Source organism: Protobothrops mucrosquamatus, unplaced genomic scaffold, assembly GCF_001527695.2.
Source record: "Protobothrops mucrosquamatus isolate PMUCROS unplaced genomic scaffold, P.Mucros_1.0 scaffold_194, whole genome shotgun sequence".
Classification (NCBI taxonomy): domain Eukaryota; kingdom Metazoa; phylum Chordata; class Lepidosauria; order Squamata; family Viperidae; genus Protobothrops; species Protobothrops mucrosquamatus.
Window position 1 is genome coordinate 143,806 of NW_015386270.1, and position 14,915 is coordinate 158,720.

General features: G+C 44.7%; 2 protein-coding genes across 2 annotated transcripts in view; both read left to right on the top strand.

Annotated features, from left to right (window-relative positions):
• Window positions 1-1,681: 1,681 nt before the first annotated feature.
• Window positions 1,682-9,821, top strand: LSM1 (LSM1 homolog, mRNA degradation associated). Its single transcript, XM_015824752.1, has 4 exons — window positions 1,682-1,892; window positions 3,441-3,509; window positions 8,240-8,355; window positions 9,475-9,821. The coding sequence occupies exons 1-4, from the start codon at window positions 1,847-1,849 to the stop codon at window positions 9,643-9,645; spliced, it is 402 nt and encodes a 133-aa protein (XP_015680238.1). The 5' UTR covers window positions 1,682-1,846; the 3' UTR covers window positions 9,646-9,821.
• A 4,609-nt stretch (window positions 9,822-14,430) lies between these two features.
• The window catches only part of LOC107295358 (G protein-coupled receptor kinase 5-like), a 65,126-nt gene continuing 64,641 nt past the window's right edge, over window positions 14,431-14,915 (top strand). Inside the window, exon 1 of the mRNA XM_029285879.1 lies at window positions 14,431-14,482. Coding sequence (XP_029141712.1) covers window positions 14,431-14,482 — 52 coding nt within the window. The remainder of the gene's footprint in view (window positions 14,483-14,915) is intronic.

Below are 14,915 nucleotides of genomic sequence, written 5' to 3' on the forward strand. Positions count from 1 at the left end.
CGATTGGCTGTTTTCGATATTCCCCGGATGTGGGGAGAGCGGTAGGGCTTTGCTAAACTAAAGGAATTAAATGCTGCTGCTGACGTCAATAAGCGAGGACGGCTCCCCAACGTCACGGGGAACGATATCCAATCAGCAAGCCTGGTTTAGGAAAAAACTTTCAATTAACTCTTAAAGCGCCGGGGGAAAAAAGAGGAATTGGGATTTTGTTTAGTGCCCAGATGAGAAATGTGCCTTTTTTTCCCTTTTTCCCCCTCTCACTTGTCACTTCTTATTCATTTTACATAGCAGAATTTGCCTTCAAACTTTATTTTGAAAGAGGAATATTGTCATGGGTGGAGCATAGTTTATTCCACAAATTTAATAACAAATCTGGAGGGCCAATGGAGAGTCCCCATCAAAACAAGACTGGGGATAAAACAGACATTAAATAATATTGTACAGGTTGCATAACTCAGAAGAGAACGTTGAAATGGATGTTATGCCCAGGAATAGTTATTACTTTCTTTTAAATAGGTTTAAAATATAGATTGTCTTAAAATATAGATTGTCTCTACTGTACATGTTAAGGAAATTCAGCATGTGTTCAGTTAATGGAGTTTGCAGTGGTATTTGAAGCCATTTTGACCGTTACATATATATCTGGAAGGGAAAAGGTTAGAAAAACTGCATTTACAGCCAGGGTTTTCTCAGTCTTAAAGTCAACCACAAACGACATACAAATATTTGCATGTTTCTCACCTTCTATTTTATCCTTAAAATGAGTAGCATGCTGTACGTATCTTTACATCAGTGATAGACCAGTATAAATAAAAGTCACAAGCATTTAGCAATAATAATACAATCTATAACATACAAATGATACATGAAAGCTAGGATTATTAATATAATAGTGTAATATAATATAAAACACTATTTTAAATAAGAATTCTTAGTATTCTTAATATTATTGAAAAAGTGAGAATAAAAACAATAGAACCAGTTTAATGTAATTTTAAGGCACCAGATTACTGGGAGATTGTCAGTTCAGGTCCCACCTTAGACCCAAAGCCAGCTAGAGGACCTTGGGCCAGTCCCTTTCTCTCAGCCCTAGGAAGGAGACAATGGCAAACTCCTTGTGAGAAATCATGCCAAGAAAACTGTAGGTACTAGTCCAGGCAATCACCTGGAGTAGAATAATATAAGAGCAAAAGGATAAAATTAATGTGCAATAATAATCCAAGGTCACCCAGTGATCTTCAGGCTGAGTTAGGATCCTGCAAGCTTACCGATACATCATAATTTTGGAACAGGGATCACAGATCATAAATGATGGTTTATTGAATAAAACACATTAGCTGGACTCCCACGTACTACAGACCAGAGCATAGCAGGCTTCCCACAGCAAACCAGGTTTGCACGTGGTTTGCTGACCCTGCTGCAGCCAAGCCCGGAGCTGATGGCTTATGAACCAGCTACCCTAAGCGAACGTGGGCCAGTTTTACTATGGTTCCCATCTCGCGCAACCCTCTATGCATCCAAAACGGATGGCCCAGGCTCCCCACGGCCGGCTGCCTCCCGATCCCCGCCTCTGATTGCGCTCCAGACAGCCAGCCAGCCGGGCGCGGCCGCTCCCGACCCCTCCGCCCTTCCCCGGCCGCTTATTTAAGGGTCGAGGCCGGCGGCGCCAACCTCTCTCTTGGGAACTCCCGTGCGCACCAACCCGCCGCTGGGCACGGGTCCCCTTTTGTCTCCCCGCCCCGCCGGAGCTTGTGCTTCCGGACCGGGCGGGGAAAGGCCAAGAGCAGGTTCCGCTTCTCCCAGGGCCGGTGCGGGAGGCGCAGCTTCCGCTGCGTCCGGGGGAAAAATGAATTACATGCCGGGCACGGCCAGCCTCATCCAAGACATCGACAGTGAGTAGTGCGCTGGGCTCCCGGCTCTGCGCGGGGTCCCTTTGCGCCTGGCGGGTAGCTCCTTACAAGCAAACAGGTCTCCTCCTCTTCCTTTTTTTCTTCCTCCTCGGTTTCAGATCAGCTTTCTTTCCATCTCCCTCCTCTAGATAAATGCTTTTGCTTTAGGAAATGGCATGGCACTGATTTAATTGCCGTTGCGCTGCAACCATGCTGGCATGAATGCATGCATGCATGCTTGCATGGCCGCAGCAGGCTGGGGTTGGGCCATGAATACTAAGGGGGTGAGAAAAAGGAAAGAGACCGCCCCCCTTCCCAAAAAGAGGGGTGGAAAGCTGCGTTCCTTCGGCGTGGCCGAATTCGGTTTGAAGGATTTGCGGCTGGCGAGCGTTCCGTATTGTAATAGGACTCTGTTTTGGAGGGTGTGTGGCGGATCTCTTGGCACTATTTTCCTGGTGTGTTTTTTTTTCCTGCCTTGGAAATGGCTTGTGAAGGCTTTAACCTGACTTTCTGGGGGGGCCCCGAGCAAGTTAATTGTAATCATTGTTAATGGGATAAGCTACACTTGGGGAGTTTTACACAACGCCCTAAGTTGTAAGCCATAGTTTCAAAGCTACTGGAAGGGTTGAAGCCTAAACTTACTTACCTACGACCTACCTACGTACCTACAGGAGACACTGAAATATCAATCAGGCAACCCTGTTTTACACTAGTCTGATATTTTGCATGATGGCTTCCTTAAATGATATATTTCTGAATGGCTTTTAAAGGTAGTTTATTTTTCCGGTGCTGGCCAAAAGATAACCACACTTTAGATATATTTCTTATATAATTACCTGAACCACAAAATAGCCATCTATATCAGAGGTCCCCAACCTTTTGGGCACCAGGGACTGGTTCTGTGGAGAGAGGTTTTTCCCGCAGACCAGAGGGTGTGTGGTTTTGTGTGCTGCCTACATCCCGCAAATGGGGCTTTGCTTGTTTGTGCAGACCGGTTGCTGGCATGCCACAGACCGGTACTGTTCCACAGACCGGGGGTGGGGACCCCCTGATCTCTATTTTAAGACTAGCATGTTGTATATATGCAGTCCATATGGTAACTTTATGCTACACTTTGCAAAAGAACCCCTGAACTCTGAGCTGAGAAAAACCATAGTTTATGTGTTATAAGCACAGAATATGGCAGACTGCTATCACTGTAAAACCCAGCATTTTAACATGGTGTGAACTGGGGAGGAGTTTTCAATTAACTTAGAGTGATTGAGGAAGAAAAAGCAAATTCAAGCAATAAAAAGCAAATCCAAATAGGCTCATTGGATCCCTGCACTTCTGTGCTTTTACAGTGAATGTGATCATTCTTTATCATTCCAAATAACAAACCTAAGTGACAAGCATTTTTGTAGAAAACAACAAAGACAGATAACTTAATATATTTTGGAAAACGCCAAGGCTTATAGACTTCCAGAACTGTAGAAAAGCTGATTCAACTTTCTAAAAGGCTTGGTTTTTGCAAATTAATATGATTTTTCTCTTTTTTTCCCTCCTCTCCAGAGAAACACTTGGTCCTCCTTAGAGATGGCAGAACACTGATTGGATATTTACGCAGCATTGATCAGTTTGGTATGCCACCTTTATATTTCCATTTATGTACCCTTGGGTGGTCCTTTGTGCATCTAGTACAGTGGTGGCGAACCTATGGCACGGGTGCCAGAGGCGGCACTCAGAGCCCTCTCTGTGGGCATGCGTACCGTCGCCTCAGTCCTAGGCCTTCAGCTGGGCTTTATAAACCCTTTTTGCTTTAGGCCTCCGCCGCCGTGCGCAAAAAAAAAAAAGGTTCAATTAATCGGTCAATTTCAACTTTTCACGGGAAAAAAAAAAATCTTGCAAAGTTGGAATTGATTGAACTTTTTAGTCCCACCCACTCTGCCGTTACCACCGCAGCCACGCCCACCCAATGGGCCACACCCACCCGGCACCTAACGATGCATAAGTGGGTTTTGGGTTGCAGTTTGGGCACTCGGTGTCTAAAAGGTTCGCCATCACTGATCTAGTACTTTGCCAAAGCTAGGAGTTGGAAAGAAAAAAAAAAGTATTGAAAGAACCAGGAAAAAAAAAACTGTGCCACTATACTGTGAATATACTTAATAGCACTTATTACTGACAGAGTATACCTATATAGAGTCAGTTTGGTGTAATGGTGAAGATACCAGGTTACTGGAGACTGTTAATTTTATTCCTATCTTAGACACAAAGCCAGTTGGGGTTTCTCTTAGCCCTAGGAAGGAGGCATTGGCAAACCACTTGCAAAAAAATTGCCAAGAAACCTGCAAGGATTTGTCCATGCAGACCCTAGACATCAAAACCAACTCAAAGGAGAAAACGAGGAGTTTCCTGGATTAAAATCAAGATAAATGAGTCTTGAAGATTCTTAGGGTACCTTCAAAACAAGTTTGGCAACAAATAATTTGTTATTCTGCCTTTGCTGCAGGAGTTCAAAGCAGTGTACATGGAATTCATTCCTCATATCTTTTTTTCCCTCAATAACCCTGTAGAATTTTGCTCCATGGCCTCTGGGGAAAAGCTATGGTTCAGAAGTCATCCCAGGCTCTCCCAAGCTTAGTTTTCATGCAGTATGTACTGTTCTAAACCATCAGTTGACCAGAAAGATCAGTCAGAAACCTGAGTATCCAACACTGATTAATATAGCAGTGGATTGGTGTGAACTGGGGGAAGAGAACTGTGTTCCAATAGCCTTTTTTGCTCAATAGTGAACATCCCAAAATACCATATCACTGGAACGCAGCAGCAGATAAATTTATTTTCAAAAGCAAGAGTGACTTTTGAGAGGCAGTCTTCTCCCCTTTAAAATCCGTACCAGGCCTGACATTGTGCTACTGAAATTCAGCTTTGCCACAGAGTTTGATTTTCAGCTGTTAGCTGTTAATTCAGGCTTTCGGTACTGTATAGGAATACATAAAGGTCCAGTTTGCTGCTGAACTCTGCTGTACCGCTAGAGGGTAGCAAATACTAGAGAAGATCAAGATTTAGGCATGCTTCTAATTGGGTTTAGAGAGTTTCACTTGAACTTGGACAATCTGATTGTACGAATCAAAAAAGTAGTTTCTGTTCTTAGATTAGAAGTGCATTGCTCTGGGGCTGTTTATCAAGCTTGTTTTTCTTTGTGCAGATGGGAAACATCTGTAAAAAGAAAAACAGGCTTAGAAGACCAACTCAGTGTTGTATACAACTATTTTAGAGCTTAGGCTAGTTCCGGTATACTAAGAATTGAACAAAAATAACAAGAGCCGGGATCAACCCAACTCTCCGATTTAGTTCAGAAGTCTGTATTCTTTGGCAGAGGCCCAATTGGCCCTTGTCATTCCTTCTCTCCATTTTAATTTTTCTCTCCTGTGCTGCAGAAAGTTGGAAAGAAATTATATACAGAGACATGAGATTTTAATTCATACGTCCGTAAGCAGGATAATTGTCTAACAACTGAGCAGAATAGGACAAAATTGGGTGTAGCTGCTAAAAGAAATACTGAGTTTGAAAATGGACTAGTCACTAGAACAAATGGGATTGCAGAAGAAAAAAAACTTTCCTATGTGTCCCTGTGACTTTAGTCAATGGATAAAATGTTTTCTACTGGACCATTTTTAGCTGCTGTGCACATAGGACTTAAAGCTGTCCCTATGTAACCATCCCCACAAACGCAGCACGAATGGAGAGCAAAAACGCACATAAAGATGCAACATACATTGTCTCACAAGTGCTTTTTCACGAGGCAACTGGGCTTTCTTTGTTTTTCCTTGAAAATGTTTCGCTTCTCATCCAAGAAGCTTCTTCAGCTCTGACTGGATGGTGGGGAATGGAAGGATTTATATTCCTTGCAGACAGCTGGTCATTTGCATTCTTTTAGAGAGTAGTTGAGGCCATCTGGAGGTTTATCTCTGTCCTCAAGGTCACCTGAGTGGTGCAAAAGAAAAAGTCCAGTTTCCTCTTGAAAAAGCATCTTTGAGACAACCATGACCTGGATGACTGAGAAACTCCATAGACATTTTGCAACATACATTACTTTACGTTTACTTTACATTTACAGAAGAAAATGTGGATGCCTCCTGTGGACACTGCAGGTAAATGGCTTGGAAAGAATTTCAGAAGCCATGTTCTGTATGGTTTCCCTACCTTATTCTTTAATTTATAATGGTTTATAAATGGTTTATCTTGGTAGGGGTTGACCAGAGGAACAGAACTGAAAGAGAATAATGTGCCCATTTTCTGGAATGAGAATAAGCAGTGGTGTTTGTACATTTCTGTGGCCTGATGTTAATGTTTGATATAGGGTCACAGAGCAGAAGTCTGAAAGGTTCATTTCTCCCCAGATGGGGAATTATTAATGCTTGTCTGCAAATAATCAAATCCCGCTAGTGGTTGGGTAGGCATACCATTATTGTTGCATTTGTCCACATCCTTACAAGTAAACCTGCAAATAATTGCAAGCGAGCCTGTACTGATATGCTGCGGTTTGGATTTAAAGCTGAAAAAATATTTGGGGATAAGCATACACACGGCACATCTGTTGGAATCTCCTTATAGAATCCACAGGTTTTGTTTTCCTGGGCTTACTCAGTAGTTGCGCAAACCCAGGAAAATCACATTAGTTAAGGAAGCACTGACATGTATACTTTAAGCACCTCGTTTCACCCTTTCACTTTCTTCTTAACTCAAGTGCATTTTTTTCATGGCATTGTACGAGCCCAGAGAAAAGATACAACTGCTTAATTGCCAATAGATGTAGGATGCATCTCCCTTCCACTTTGCAAAATCTCTTTGGCTTCGGATCCAATATGTGTGATATATAGCTTTGATTTTTCTGAACAATGCCCAGCATCCTGCAATTTCATGCTGGCCGTATAGGACAGCAAGCCCCCCTGCCCTGCATCCAACCTGAAAGCTGATGATGCTGATTCGTTTGTAGGTTAGTCAATTTTTTAGGTGGGCTGAAAGAATGGGAAACATTGTTCAGTTCTCAGTATGTTTATTTACATGTATGGAAACCCTGCACATCTTTAGCTAGCAGATGAGTTTGTGTTACATGCCAGACTGAGTTTGGATTTGCATATCTCTGTACAGAGTAGACTTCCTGAGGGGAAAATAAGGGATGTCAACTGAGGTTTTGAATTTGCTATACATATGAACGTCTGAAGAAAGAGAACTACTCAGTGGGAAAGCATAGAGAAATAGACAACTGCAGCTGTGCTTATCTTCCTTCAGCTTTCCTTTCCTTTACAGACCTAAAAAGGTCATTACTGCAGAGGTTGGTTGTAAAGTTACTTTTTCATCTTAAGCATGAACAGTTGCTAAACGAGGCAGTAGCTAAGCAAGGACTACCAATGGTATATGCTTCCTTATGACACATCTCTCCAAATGAACCATTCTTTGCTAAGACTTTACTTGTAAATGGTCACATTTACTTTCGTGATCCTATAATCTCCTGATTACCAAGCTGGGAAGCTTTGGTAAAATGGGGCTTGTTAAAAAACGACGGATTGTTCTCAGATCACCACAACTGAATGCTGGAGGTGTGTACTCTTGGATTCACAAATGGTGCTAATGGAGAATTTTTAATTCTGACTTAACATGGAATGTCGCTTCAGCTCTTTTGTTCCATGACTTAGAATAGAACACTCCACCTATTTTGTTTGATTGAATAGACTCCAGCTATTTTGTTTATGACTTAGAGTGTTGTATGAACTGTGGATTATTTAACAAACGGTAGTTAGGGGAACTGTGATCTTGAGCAATGTGCAAACACACTCTCTGAGCTTGGTTGGTTTTTTTTTGTGAGACACTGATGATGTCACCTAGCTGAAGTAATGAAATGTCTACAAGAAAACAACCAAGCTCCAAGAGCAAAAAGGACCCCTAATGTCAACCCTGAGCTACAAATATTCTCCTTTACTGGCAATCTAAGTTACATATATGACAGTGCTGTGTCTTTTAGGGACATACCAAAATCAAAATGAAAGACCATTAACATTTGCAAAAAGAACTATGAAGCAGTGTAAATTATCTCATTGTGCGTGGATGAATAAAATAAGGTGAAGATTCATTGCTTACATGTTGGAAGAAGAGAAAGGGGTCCCACAAGTGCTAAATAGAAATAATGCTTCGAATGCCAAGACAACAAAGGGGGAAATATTTTCTAATTACCGTAGTAGTATTTCGTTACCTCTTTAGAATGCAGTTGCACAGAAATGCAAAGGTGGAAGGCTGCAAACTCTTACAAGCAGCCACACATTTCATCACTGTTTCCATCTTTGTTTCCTTCCTCCTCCACGGACCTGCAGCAAATCTGGTTTTGCACCAAACAGTGGAGCGCATTCACGTGGGCAAAAAGTATGGTGACATCCCTCGCGGCATCTTCGTAGTCAGAGGCGAGAATGTTGTACTCCTGGGAGAAATTGTAAGTCACCAACTTTTCTTTTTCAAATAATGTGGATTTCTGCGAGCCTCTTGGAGCAGAATTCTGGGAGTTGAAATTCTTACATCTTAAAGTTGCCATGTTTGAGAAACGTTGGTACGACTTCATTCTTAATTGACATTAGCTGATCTACATTGGGATTACGGGCACTTGTAGGTTAATCCCTCTGGAGACCACAAGGTTAGGGAAGGATTTTTTTTATTATTTAAACAGGTAAAGGTTTCCCTGTCAGTTGTGTCAAATTCTAGGGCACGTTGCTCATCTTTGTTTCCTGGTTGAGGGAGCCAGCGTTGTCCAAAGACAATTTCTGTGGTCATGTGGCCAGCATGGCTATGTGCCAAAGGTGCACAGAACACTGTTACCTTCCCACTAAAGTGGTACCTGTTTATCTATTTGCATTTGTATGCTTTCAAACTACTAGATGGACTGGAGCTGAGGCGAGGACGGGAGCTCATCCCATTGCACGGAGTTCAGGTGTCAAACCCGGACTGTCAGCTCTCTAGCTAAAAAACTCAGTGTCTTTAACCACTGAATCATCACACACACCCCATACACACACACATTTTTCTTTATTCTTATTCTTTATTGTATGATAAATAAAGAATAAGAATGTATGTCATGTATGTGTTTCACTTTGAGAGCGGGCAACTAAATTTCATTTTTGATGTGTGCCGTTGTGCCCACAGTAAAAAAAAATGACAACAAAGGTTATCTTATTTTAAAAATGGTATCTTTTGGTGTATTTTTAATTGAGAATTGTTTGATAAGGTGGAATAGAATAGAGGCGCTGAACATACCTGTACAAACCTAGAACTAAGAAGAAATTTACAACAATTAACCAGTGGAACAACTTGCCTCCGGAAGTTGTGAATGCTCCAACATTGGAAGTGTTTAAGAAGAGATTGGACAACCATTTGTCTGAAATGGTATAAGGTTTCCTGCCTGAACAGGGGGGTTCCTCCAAGGTCCCTTCCAACTCTGTTATTCTGTTCTGTTCTGTTCTATTCCTGTTCCTAGCATATGTGTTTTGTGTCTCAGAAGAAATTGCTGTTTCTTCCCAAATACCAGTCCTGAAATGTTGGTGCTTTTTTTTAATTGCAGGACCTGGAAAAGGAAAGTGACACCCCTTTGCAGCAAGTCTCGATAGAGGAAATCTTGGAAGTTCAACGGGTAGAGCAGCAAACGAAGCAAGAATCGGACAAGTTAAAAACGCAAGCGCTGAAAGAGCGCGGCCTCTCCGTTCCAAGGGCTGATACACTAGACGAATACTAAGTATTTACCTGAACTGTCTCCCAAAGATTGAGGAGACTATGTACTGAAGTGCCCAAGCGATGGACAACTATTTTTTTTTATTATTATTATTTCAGATTCCTTCCCCCCCCTCCACCCTCAAGGGCAAAAAACAGTTGGATCACCGTGACGTAAACTGTAGTTCTTCCCGTTTCACCCCCCCCCAAAAATCATTATTTTTGAAGATTAAATATAATCCAGCATGAATGAAGCAGCTATAAAAGAGAATGCTGGTTTAGGACATTTTGTTTGTTTTTTTGTAACGCAGGGATGACTTATGGAAGGAGTGGGGAAGGAACCCTCTCTAACCTGTAAATAAAAGGTGATTCTAAACACTGCTATAAGCAAGGTGGAAGCAGTACTGAGAATTTGTCTCTTTTTTTTCTTTTTTAGTCACCAGGGCGATTGTCTAGGGCAGGGGTGGGGAACCTTGGCTCTTTTATGACTTGTGGACTTCAACTCACGGAATTTCTAAGCCAGCCAGGAGTTGAAGTCCACAAGTCATAAAAGAGCCAAGGTTCCCCTCCCCTGGTCTAGGGGGGGACAAAGAAATGACAGAAAAAAACACTTTTGTCTTCTGAACTGGGCTGATGGAGACTTTAAAACCCTCAAACAGGGAGAAGGTTTGACCAGAACAGCTGAGTTATTCTTGTTTGTGAAGTTCTTGGTGGTTTCTGAGCTTGGTTCTTTGCTTGCAGATGTTTTAGCACCGGACCACGTAATATCACTGATGAAGATGTAACATCTGCAAGCAAAAACCAAGCTTAAGGTGTAGCACCCAGAATTCCATAGTTAAACCCTGAGCTACAGATATTCTCTTCTGTTGCTGAGGGATCCTTGGTGCTCTCTGAGCTTGCTTGTTTTCTTGCAGACGTTTCATTACCCTACCTAGGTAACATCATCAGTGCTAGTAAGGAGTGCTGTTTGCTGTCGTTTTATATTCTGGTGTCTTGCCTGTCTGTGTGGGGCGGTCTTAGGGATTCTTTGGTTGGGCTGTTTACTAATGGCTCTTTTGCAATTTCTTGATTGAGGTATTGCTTTACTTGATTGTTGGTCTGAAGGTTATTTGTCTGAATCTTATTTGTAAGATTGCCGATTTTTACAGCCAAGCAGTGGACTTGTAGCGTTCTCTCAATTTAGTCTAATTTAGCTGATGGCTAATGGCCTTGAATGCCCTCTGAATGGAACGGGAAAAGATAAATGAATAATACATAAGCTGCCAGTGTGGAGTCCTGCCTACTTTTGCCTGTGATACATCCGCAGGTTAAAAAAAGAAAATCCACGGGGGGAAATCAAGCAGCCTGGAAACCTCTCATTCTGACTTGGTATATATTGAAGAGATTCCCTGTGGCCACAGGCCTCAGGCCACTGTTTTAACCTATAGATTTATTTGTCTCTGGGCCCAACCAAAAAATCAGATAAGCTAAAACGGGTAGGCAACCTTGGCTCTTTTAGGACTGGTGGACTTCAACTCCCAGAATTCCTGAGCCAGCATGGCTCAGCTTGGAAACCTCTCCCTTTCCCCTCAGCATGGCCGGGTCAGGAATTCTGGGAGTTGAAGTCCACGAGTCATACAAGAGCCAAGGTTGCCTACCCCCGAGCTAAAATAACGCAATGATACCGTATTTGGACAATTCTGCATTCAGTGGGGGCAGAATGCATCCATTTCCCCAAATCCTGGTTTTTGTCTTGCAAATTGTGCACTTCTCCGTTGGCTTGGTTTCCTTCTCTGCTTCTCAAGAGTGTAATGCATTTGGTGAATGTTCAAAGTTACAACGGCGCTGAAAAAAAAAGCGACCGGTGACCATTTTTCACAGTTAGGATCTTTGCAGCATCCCCATGGTCATGTGATCAAAATTCAGCGACTTGGCAACCGGTTCATACTTATCACCTTTGCTGTGTCCCAAAGTCACGTGATCCTCTTTTGCAAGCTGGATTCGCTTAACCGGGTTACTAACATATCAAGTGCAACGATTCATTTAACAACCACTGCAGGAAAGGTTGTAAAATGGCGCAGAACAAATGTCTCACTTAACAGAAATTTTTGCACTTGGGTGTGGTCGAATGTCGAGGACCACCTATGCAGGATTAAACCCATGAGGTTGCCTTCGTTGTGTCCCTGGCTCAGGGCTGATGCAGTGTGTCATTCATCTCTGGCCACACTCAGTGTCAAAGTAGCGTCTTTAGGCTGATGATGTCTGCTAGCAGACTAAAGTCTATGACGGGTCTTCAAACTTGGTCCTTTTATGACTTGTGGACTTCAACTCCCAGAATTCCTCAGCCAGGTATGCTGGCTGAGCAATTCTGGGAGTTGAAGTCCACAAGTCATAAAAGGGCCAAGTTTGAAGACCCCTGGTCTATGACAAATTTTAGGGTTTTGCCATTCATTATTTTGGAGAGGAATTGGGACCGACCAAGAATAGTGACAGAATAGGAATCTCCAACAGGGACTTTGATGCCATTATTATTTTCTATGGACTTAATGACAAGAGGCCTCTCAGTACAAGGGCAAAAGGTCCTCAGACTTGGATGGATAAAGCCTAAATCAGTGGTCCCCAACCTTTGCTGCTTGGTGGCCCGGCTGGGGGTGGGGAGAGGGGAACTGGGCCCCACGAGGGCACACGTGCGTACGTAGCTCCACTCACACAAGAGAGAAGCTTTGAGGCACCACTCACCCAAGTGGGGATGCACATGTGCCAGCCTGTCACTCATGCGGCCCAGTTGCAAATAGGCCACAGCCCTGTAGTGGGCCACGGCCCACAGGTTGGGGACCCCTGGCCTAAATGGGAAGACCCTTCTGTGCACGATTAAAACCAAAGTTATGGGGGCTTTCTGACATTAAGTTTACAGACGGTTGCAAGCTTGAGTGTGTGCGTTGTGTAGGCCAGGGGTCCTCAACCTTGGCAACTTTTAAGACTTGTGGATTTCAACTCCCAGAATTCCTCAGCCAGCAAAGCAAAGCTGGCTGAGGAATTCTGGGAGTTGAAGTCCACAAGTCTTAAAAGTTGCCAAAGTTGAGGACCCCTGGTGTAGGCACTAGAGCAGGGGTCGGCAACCTTGGCTCTTTTATGACTCGCGGACTTCAACTCCCAGAATTCCTGAGCCAGCCATGCTGAGGGGAAAGGGAGAGGTTTCCAAGCTGAGCCGTGCTGGCTCAGGAATTCTGGGAGTTGAAGTCCACGAGTCATAAAAGAGCCAAGGCTGCCTACTCTGACCTAAGTTATTGTGCAAGTACATGTGATAGCTACCAAAATGGGGAATGGCTGGCTCAGGAATTCTGGGAGTTGAAGTCCGCGAGTCATAAAAGAGCCAAGGTTGCCCACCCCTGCACTAGGGCAAGGGTCTTCAAACTCGGCCCTGTTATGACTCGTGGACTTCAACTCCCAGAATTCCTCAGCCAGCATGCCTGGCTGAGGAATTCCGGGAGTTTGAAGTCCACCCGTTACCAAAGGGCCAAGTTTGAAGACCCCTTGCACTAGAGCAGTGTTTCTCAACCTTGACCATTTTAAGGCATGTGGACTTCAACTCCCAGAATTCCACAGCCAGCAACGCTGGCTGTGGAATTCTGGGAGTTGAAGTCCACATGCCTTAAAATGGCCAAGGTTGAGAAACACTGCACTAGAGAGCCAGCCTTTGCTTTCAAGCGCTTCCCGGCCAAAAACTACATTTCCCGGCATGCACTCGAGAATCATTTAAAAAAAAAAAAAGGTGGGACCCAGGCGATTACATAACTCTTTCGAACGTTGACACATCGGAGCCCTCCCCCCCCCCGTGGGGCGGCGGCGACGTCACCACCCCGGGAGCCCCGCCCTCTTGGAACGTTTTGTAGCCAGTTTGATCGCTTACGGGCTCTTTCGAGTATCCGTGCCATTTCCTGCTGGGACAGAAAGATTCCAGCGGTCGTCCTTCCTTCCTTTCTTTCTTTCTTTCCTTCCTTCGCTTTCTTCCCCCCCCCTCCCTTCTTCCCTCCGCTCCGCGTCGGCGGGAAGAATTCCCTTTTTTTTCCACTCGATTTCCCTTTTTGGAAGCCAAAAAAACCCCCCACCGATCGGTATTTCTTGGGCGGGGGGGGGCGCAAAGAAGGACCGCGCGCCCCCCATTCCGCCTGCACATCTCCCGGGGGCTGAGCTTTAGATTATTATTATTATTATTAATTTTTTTCCCCCTTGCTCCCTCCCCCCGGGCATGTTTTGCTGGGCAGGAGGGTAAGGGGGGGGGCTTTCCCCCCCTTTTTTTCCCCCAGCGCTGCTGCTGACCCCCCCCCCTCCGCCCGCCCCAGGCGAAGAGCTTCACCGGCGCCGGAAAGCCGTGGGTAGGCTGGCGGAGGGGGGCGGGCGAGCGGATTTCTCTCGGTCCGGATTGCATTGCGGTGCTTCTGCCCAAGGTGGGGGGGTGGGGTGGGGGGTGGGGGTGGAGAGGATCCTGCTTCCCCCTCACGCCCTGCCGGATCTGACTTCGATCCTCTGGGCGAGCCGCAGAGAAAGCGAGAGAGAGCGAGAGAGCCAGCGCTGGAGGGATGTCCTACCTTGAGGACTAGGATGCTGGGCGGCCTCTTTTTTCCAAAATAATACAAATCTGGAGAGAGCGCTAGCCTTTCGAGGAAACGGCCGCTTCTCCCTTCGAGCGGCTTGATTTTCTTGCCCGGCTCGCCTCCCTTTCTCGCCTCGCTCCTCTTTTTTTCTTTCTTCTTCTTCTTTTTTTTTTTTCCCCCCTTCCCTCTCTTCGGGATTGTGTCGCATCGCACAGCATCTTCCAAGCTGGAGCGCCATGGAGCTGGAGAACATCGTAGCCAACACCGTTTTACTGAAAGCCAGAGAAGGTAAGTAAGAGAGGGTCGGGCAGCCGAAGGGAAGCATCGGAGTTTGGGGGGTTGGGGGTGGGGGGTGGGATGGGAGAGAGAGAGAGGGAAGGAGGGAAGGAGCCGGTGGCGCTTTCCGACGAGCATCGCTGCAATTGGAGTAGGGGGCAAAAGTTGACCTTTTGGTCGGCACTACAGTCTCTGGATGGAGCTGCATCCTGCAAATTGTGTTAAGGCAGGGGTTCTCGACCTTGGCAACTTTAAGACTTGTGGACTTCAACTCCCAGAATTCCTCAGCCAGCTTTGCTGGCTGAGGAATTCTGGGAGTTGAAGTCCACAAGTCTTAAAGTTGCCAAGGTTGAGAACCCCTGTGTTAAGGGAAAGGAATAATTTTTGCATTATTTTTTTTTTTTAAAGAAAGCATTGTGTGTGGCTGTGCTGGAATTTACACCAC

What these genes read in the sequence shown, in the direction of transcription:
- LSM1 (XM_015824752.1), top strand. Translation starts at nt 1,847, where the DNA reads ATGAATTACATGCCGGGCACGGCCAGCCTCATCCAAGACATCGACA. An exon ending in CCTCATCCAAGACATCGACA is followed by an intron (nt 1,893 to 3,440) that starts GTGAGTAGTGCG and finishes CCTCCTCTCCAG; the next exon opens with AGAAACACTTGGTCCTCCTT. An exon ending in ACGCAGCATTGATCAGTTTG is followed by an intron (nt 3,510 to 8,239) that starts GTATGCCACCTT and finishes ACGGACCTGCAG; the next exon opens with CAAATCTGGTTTTGCACCAA.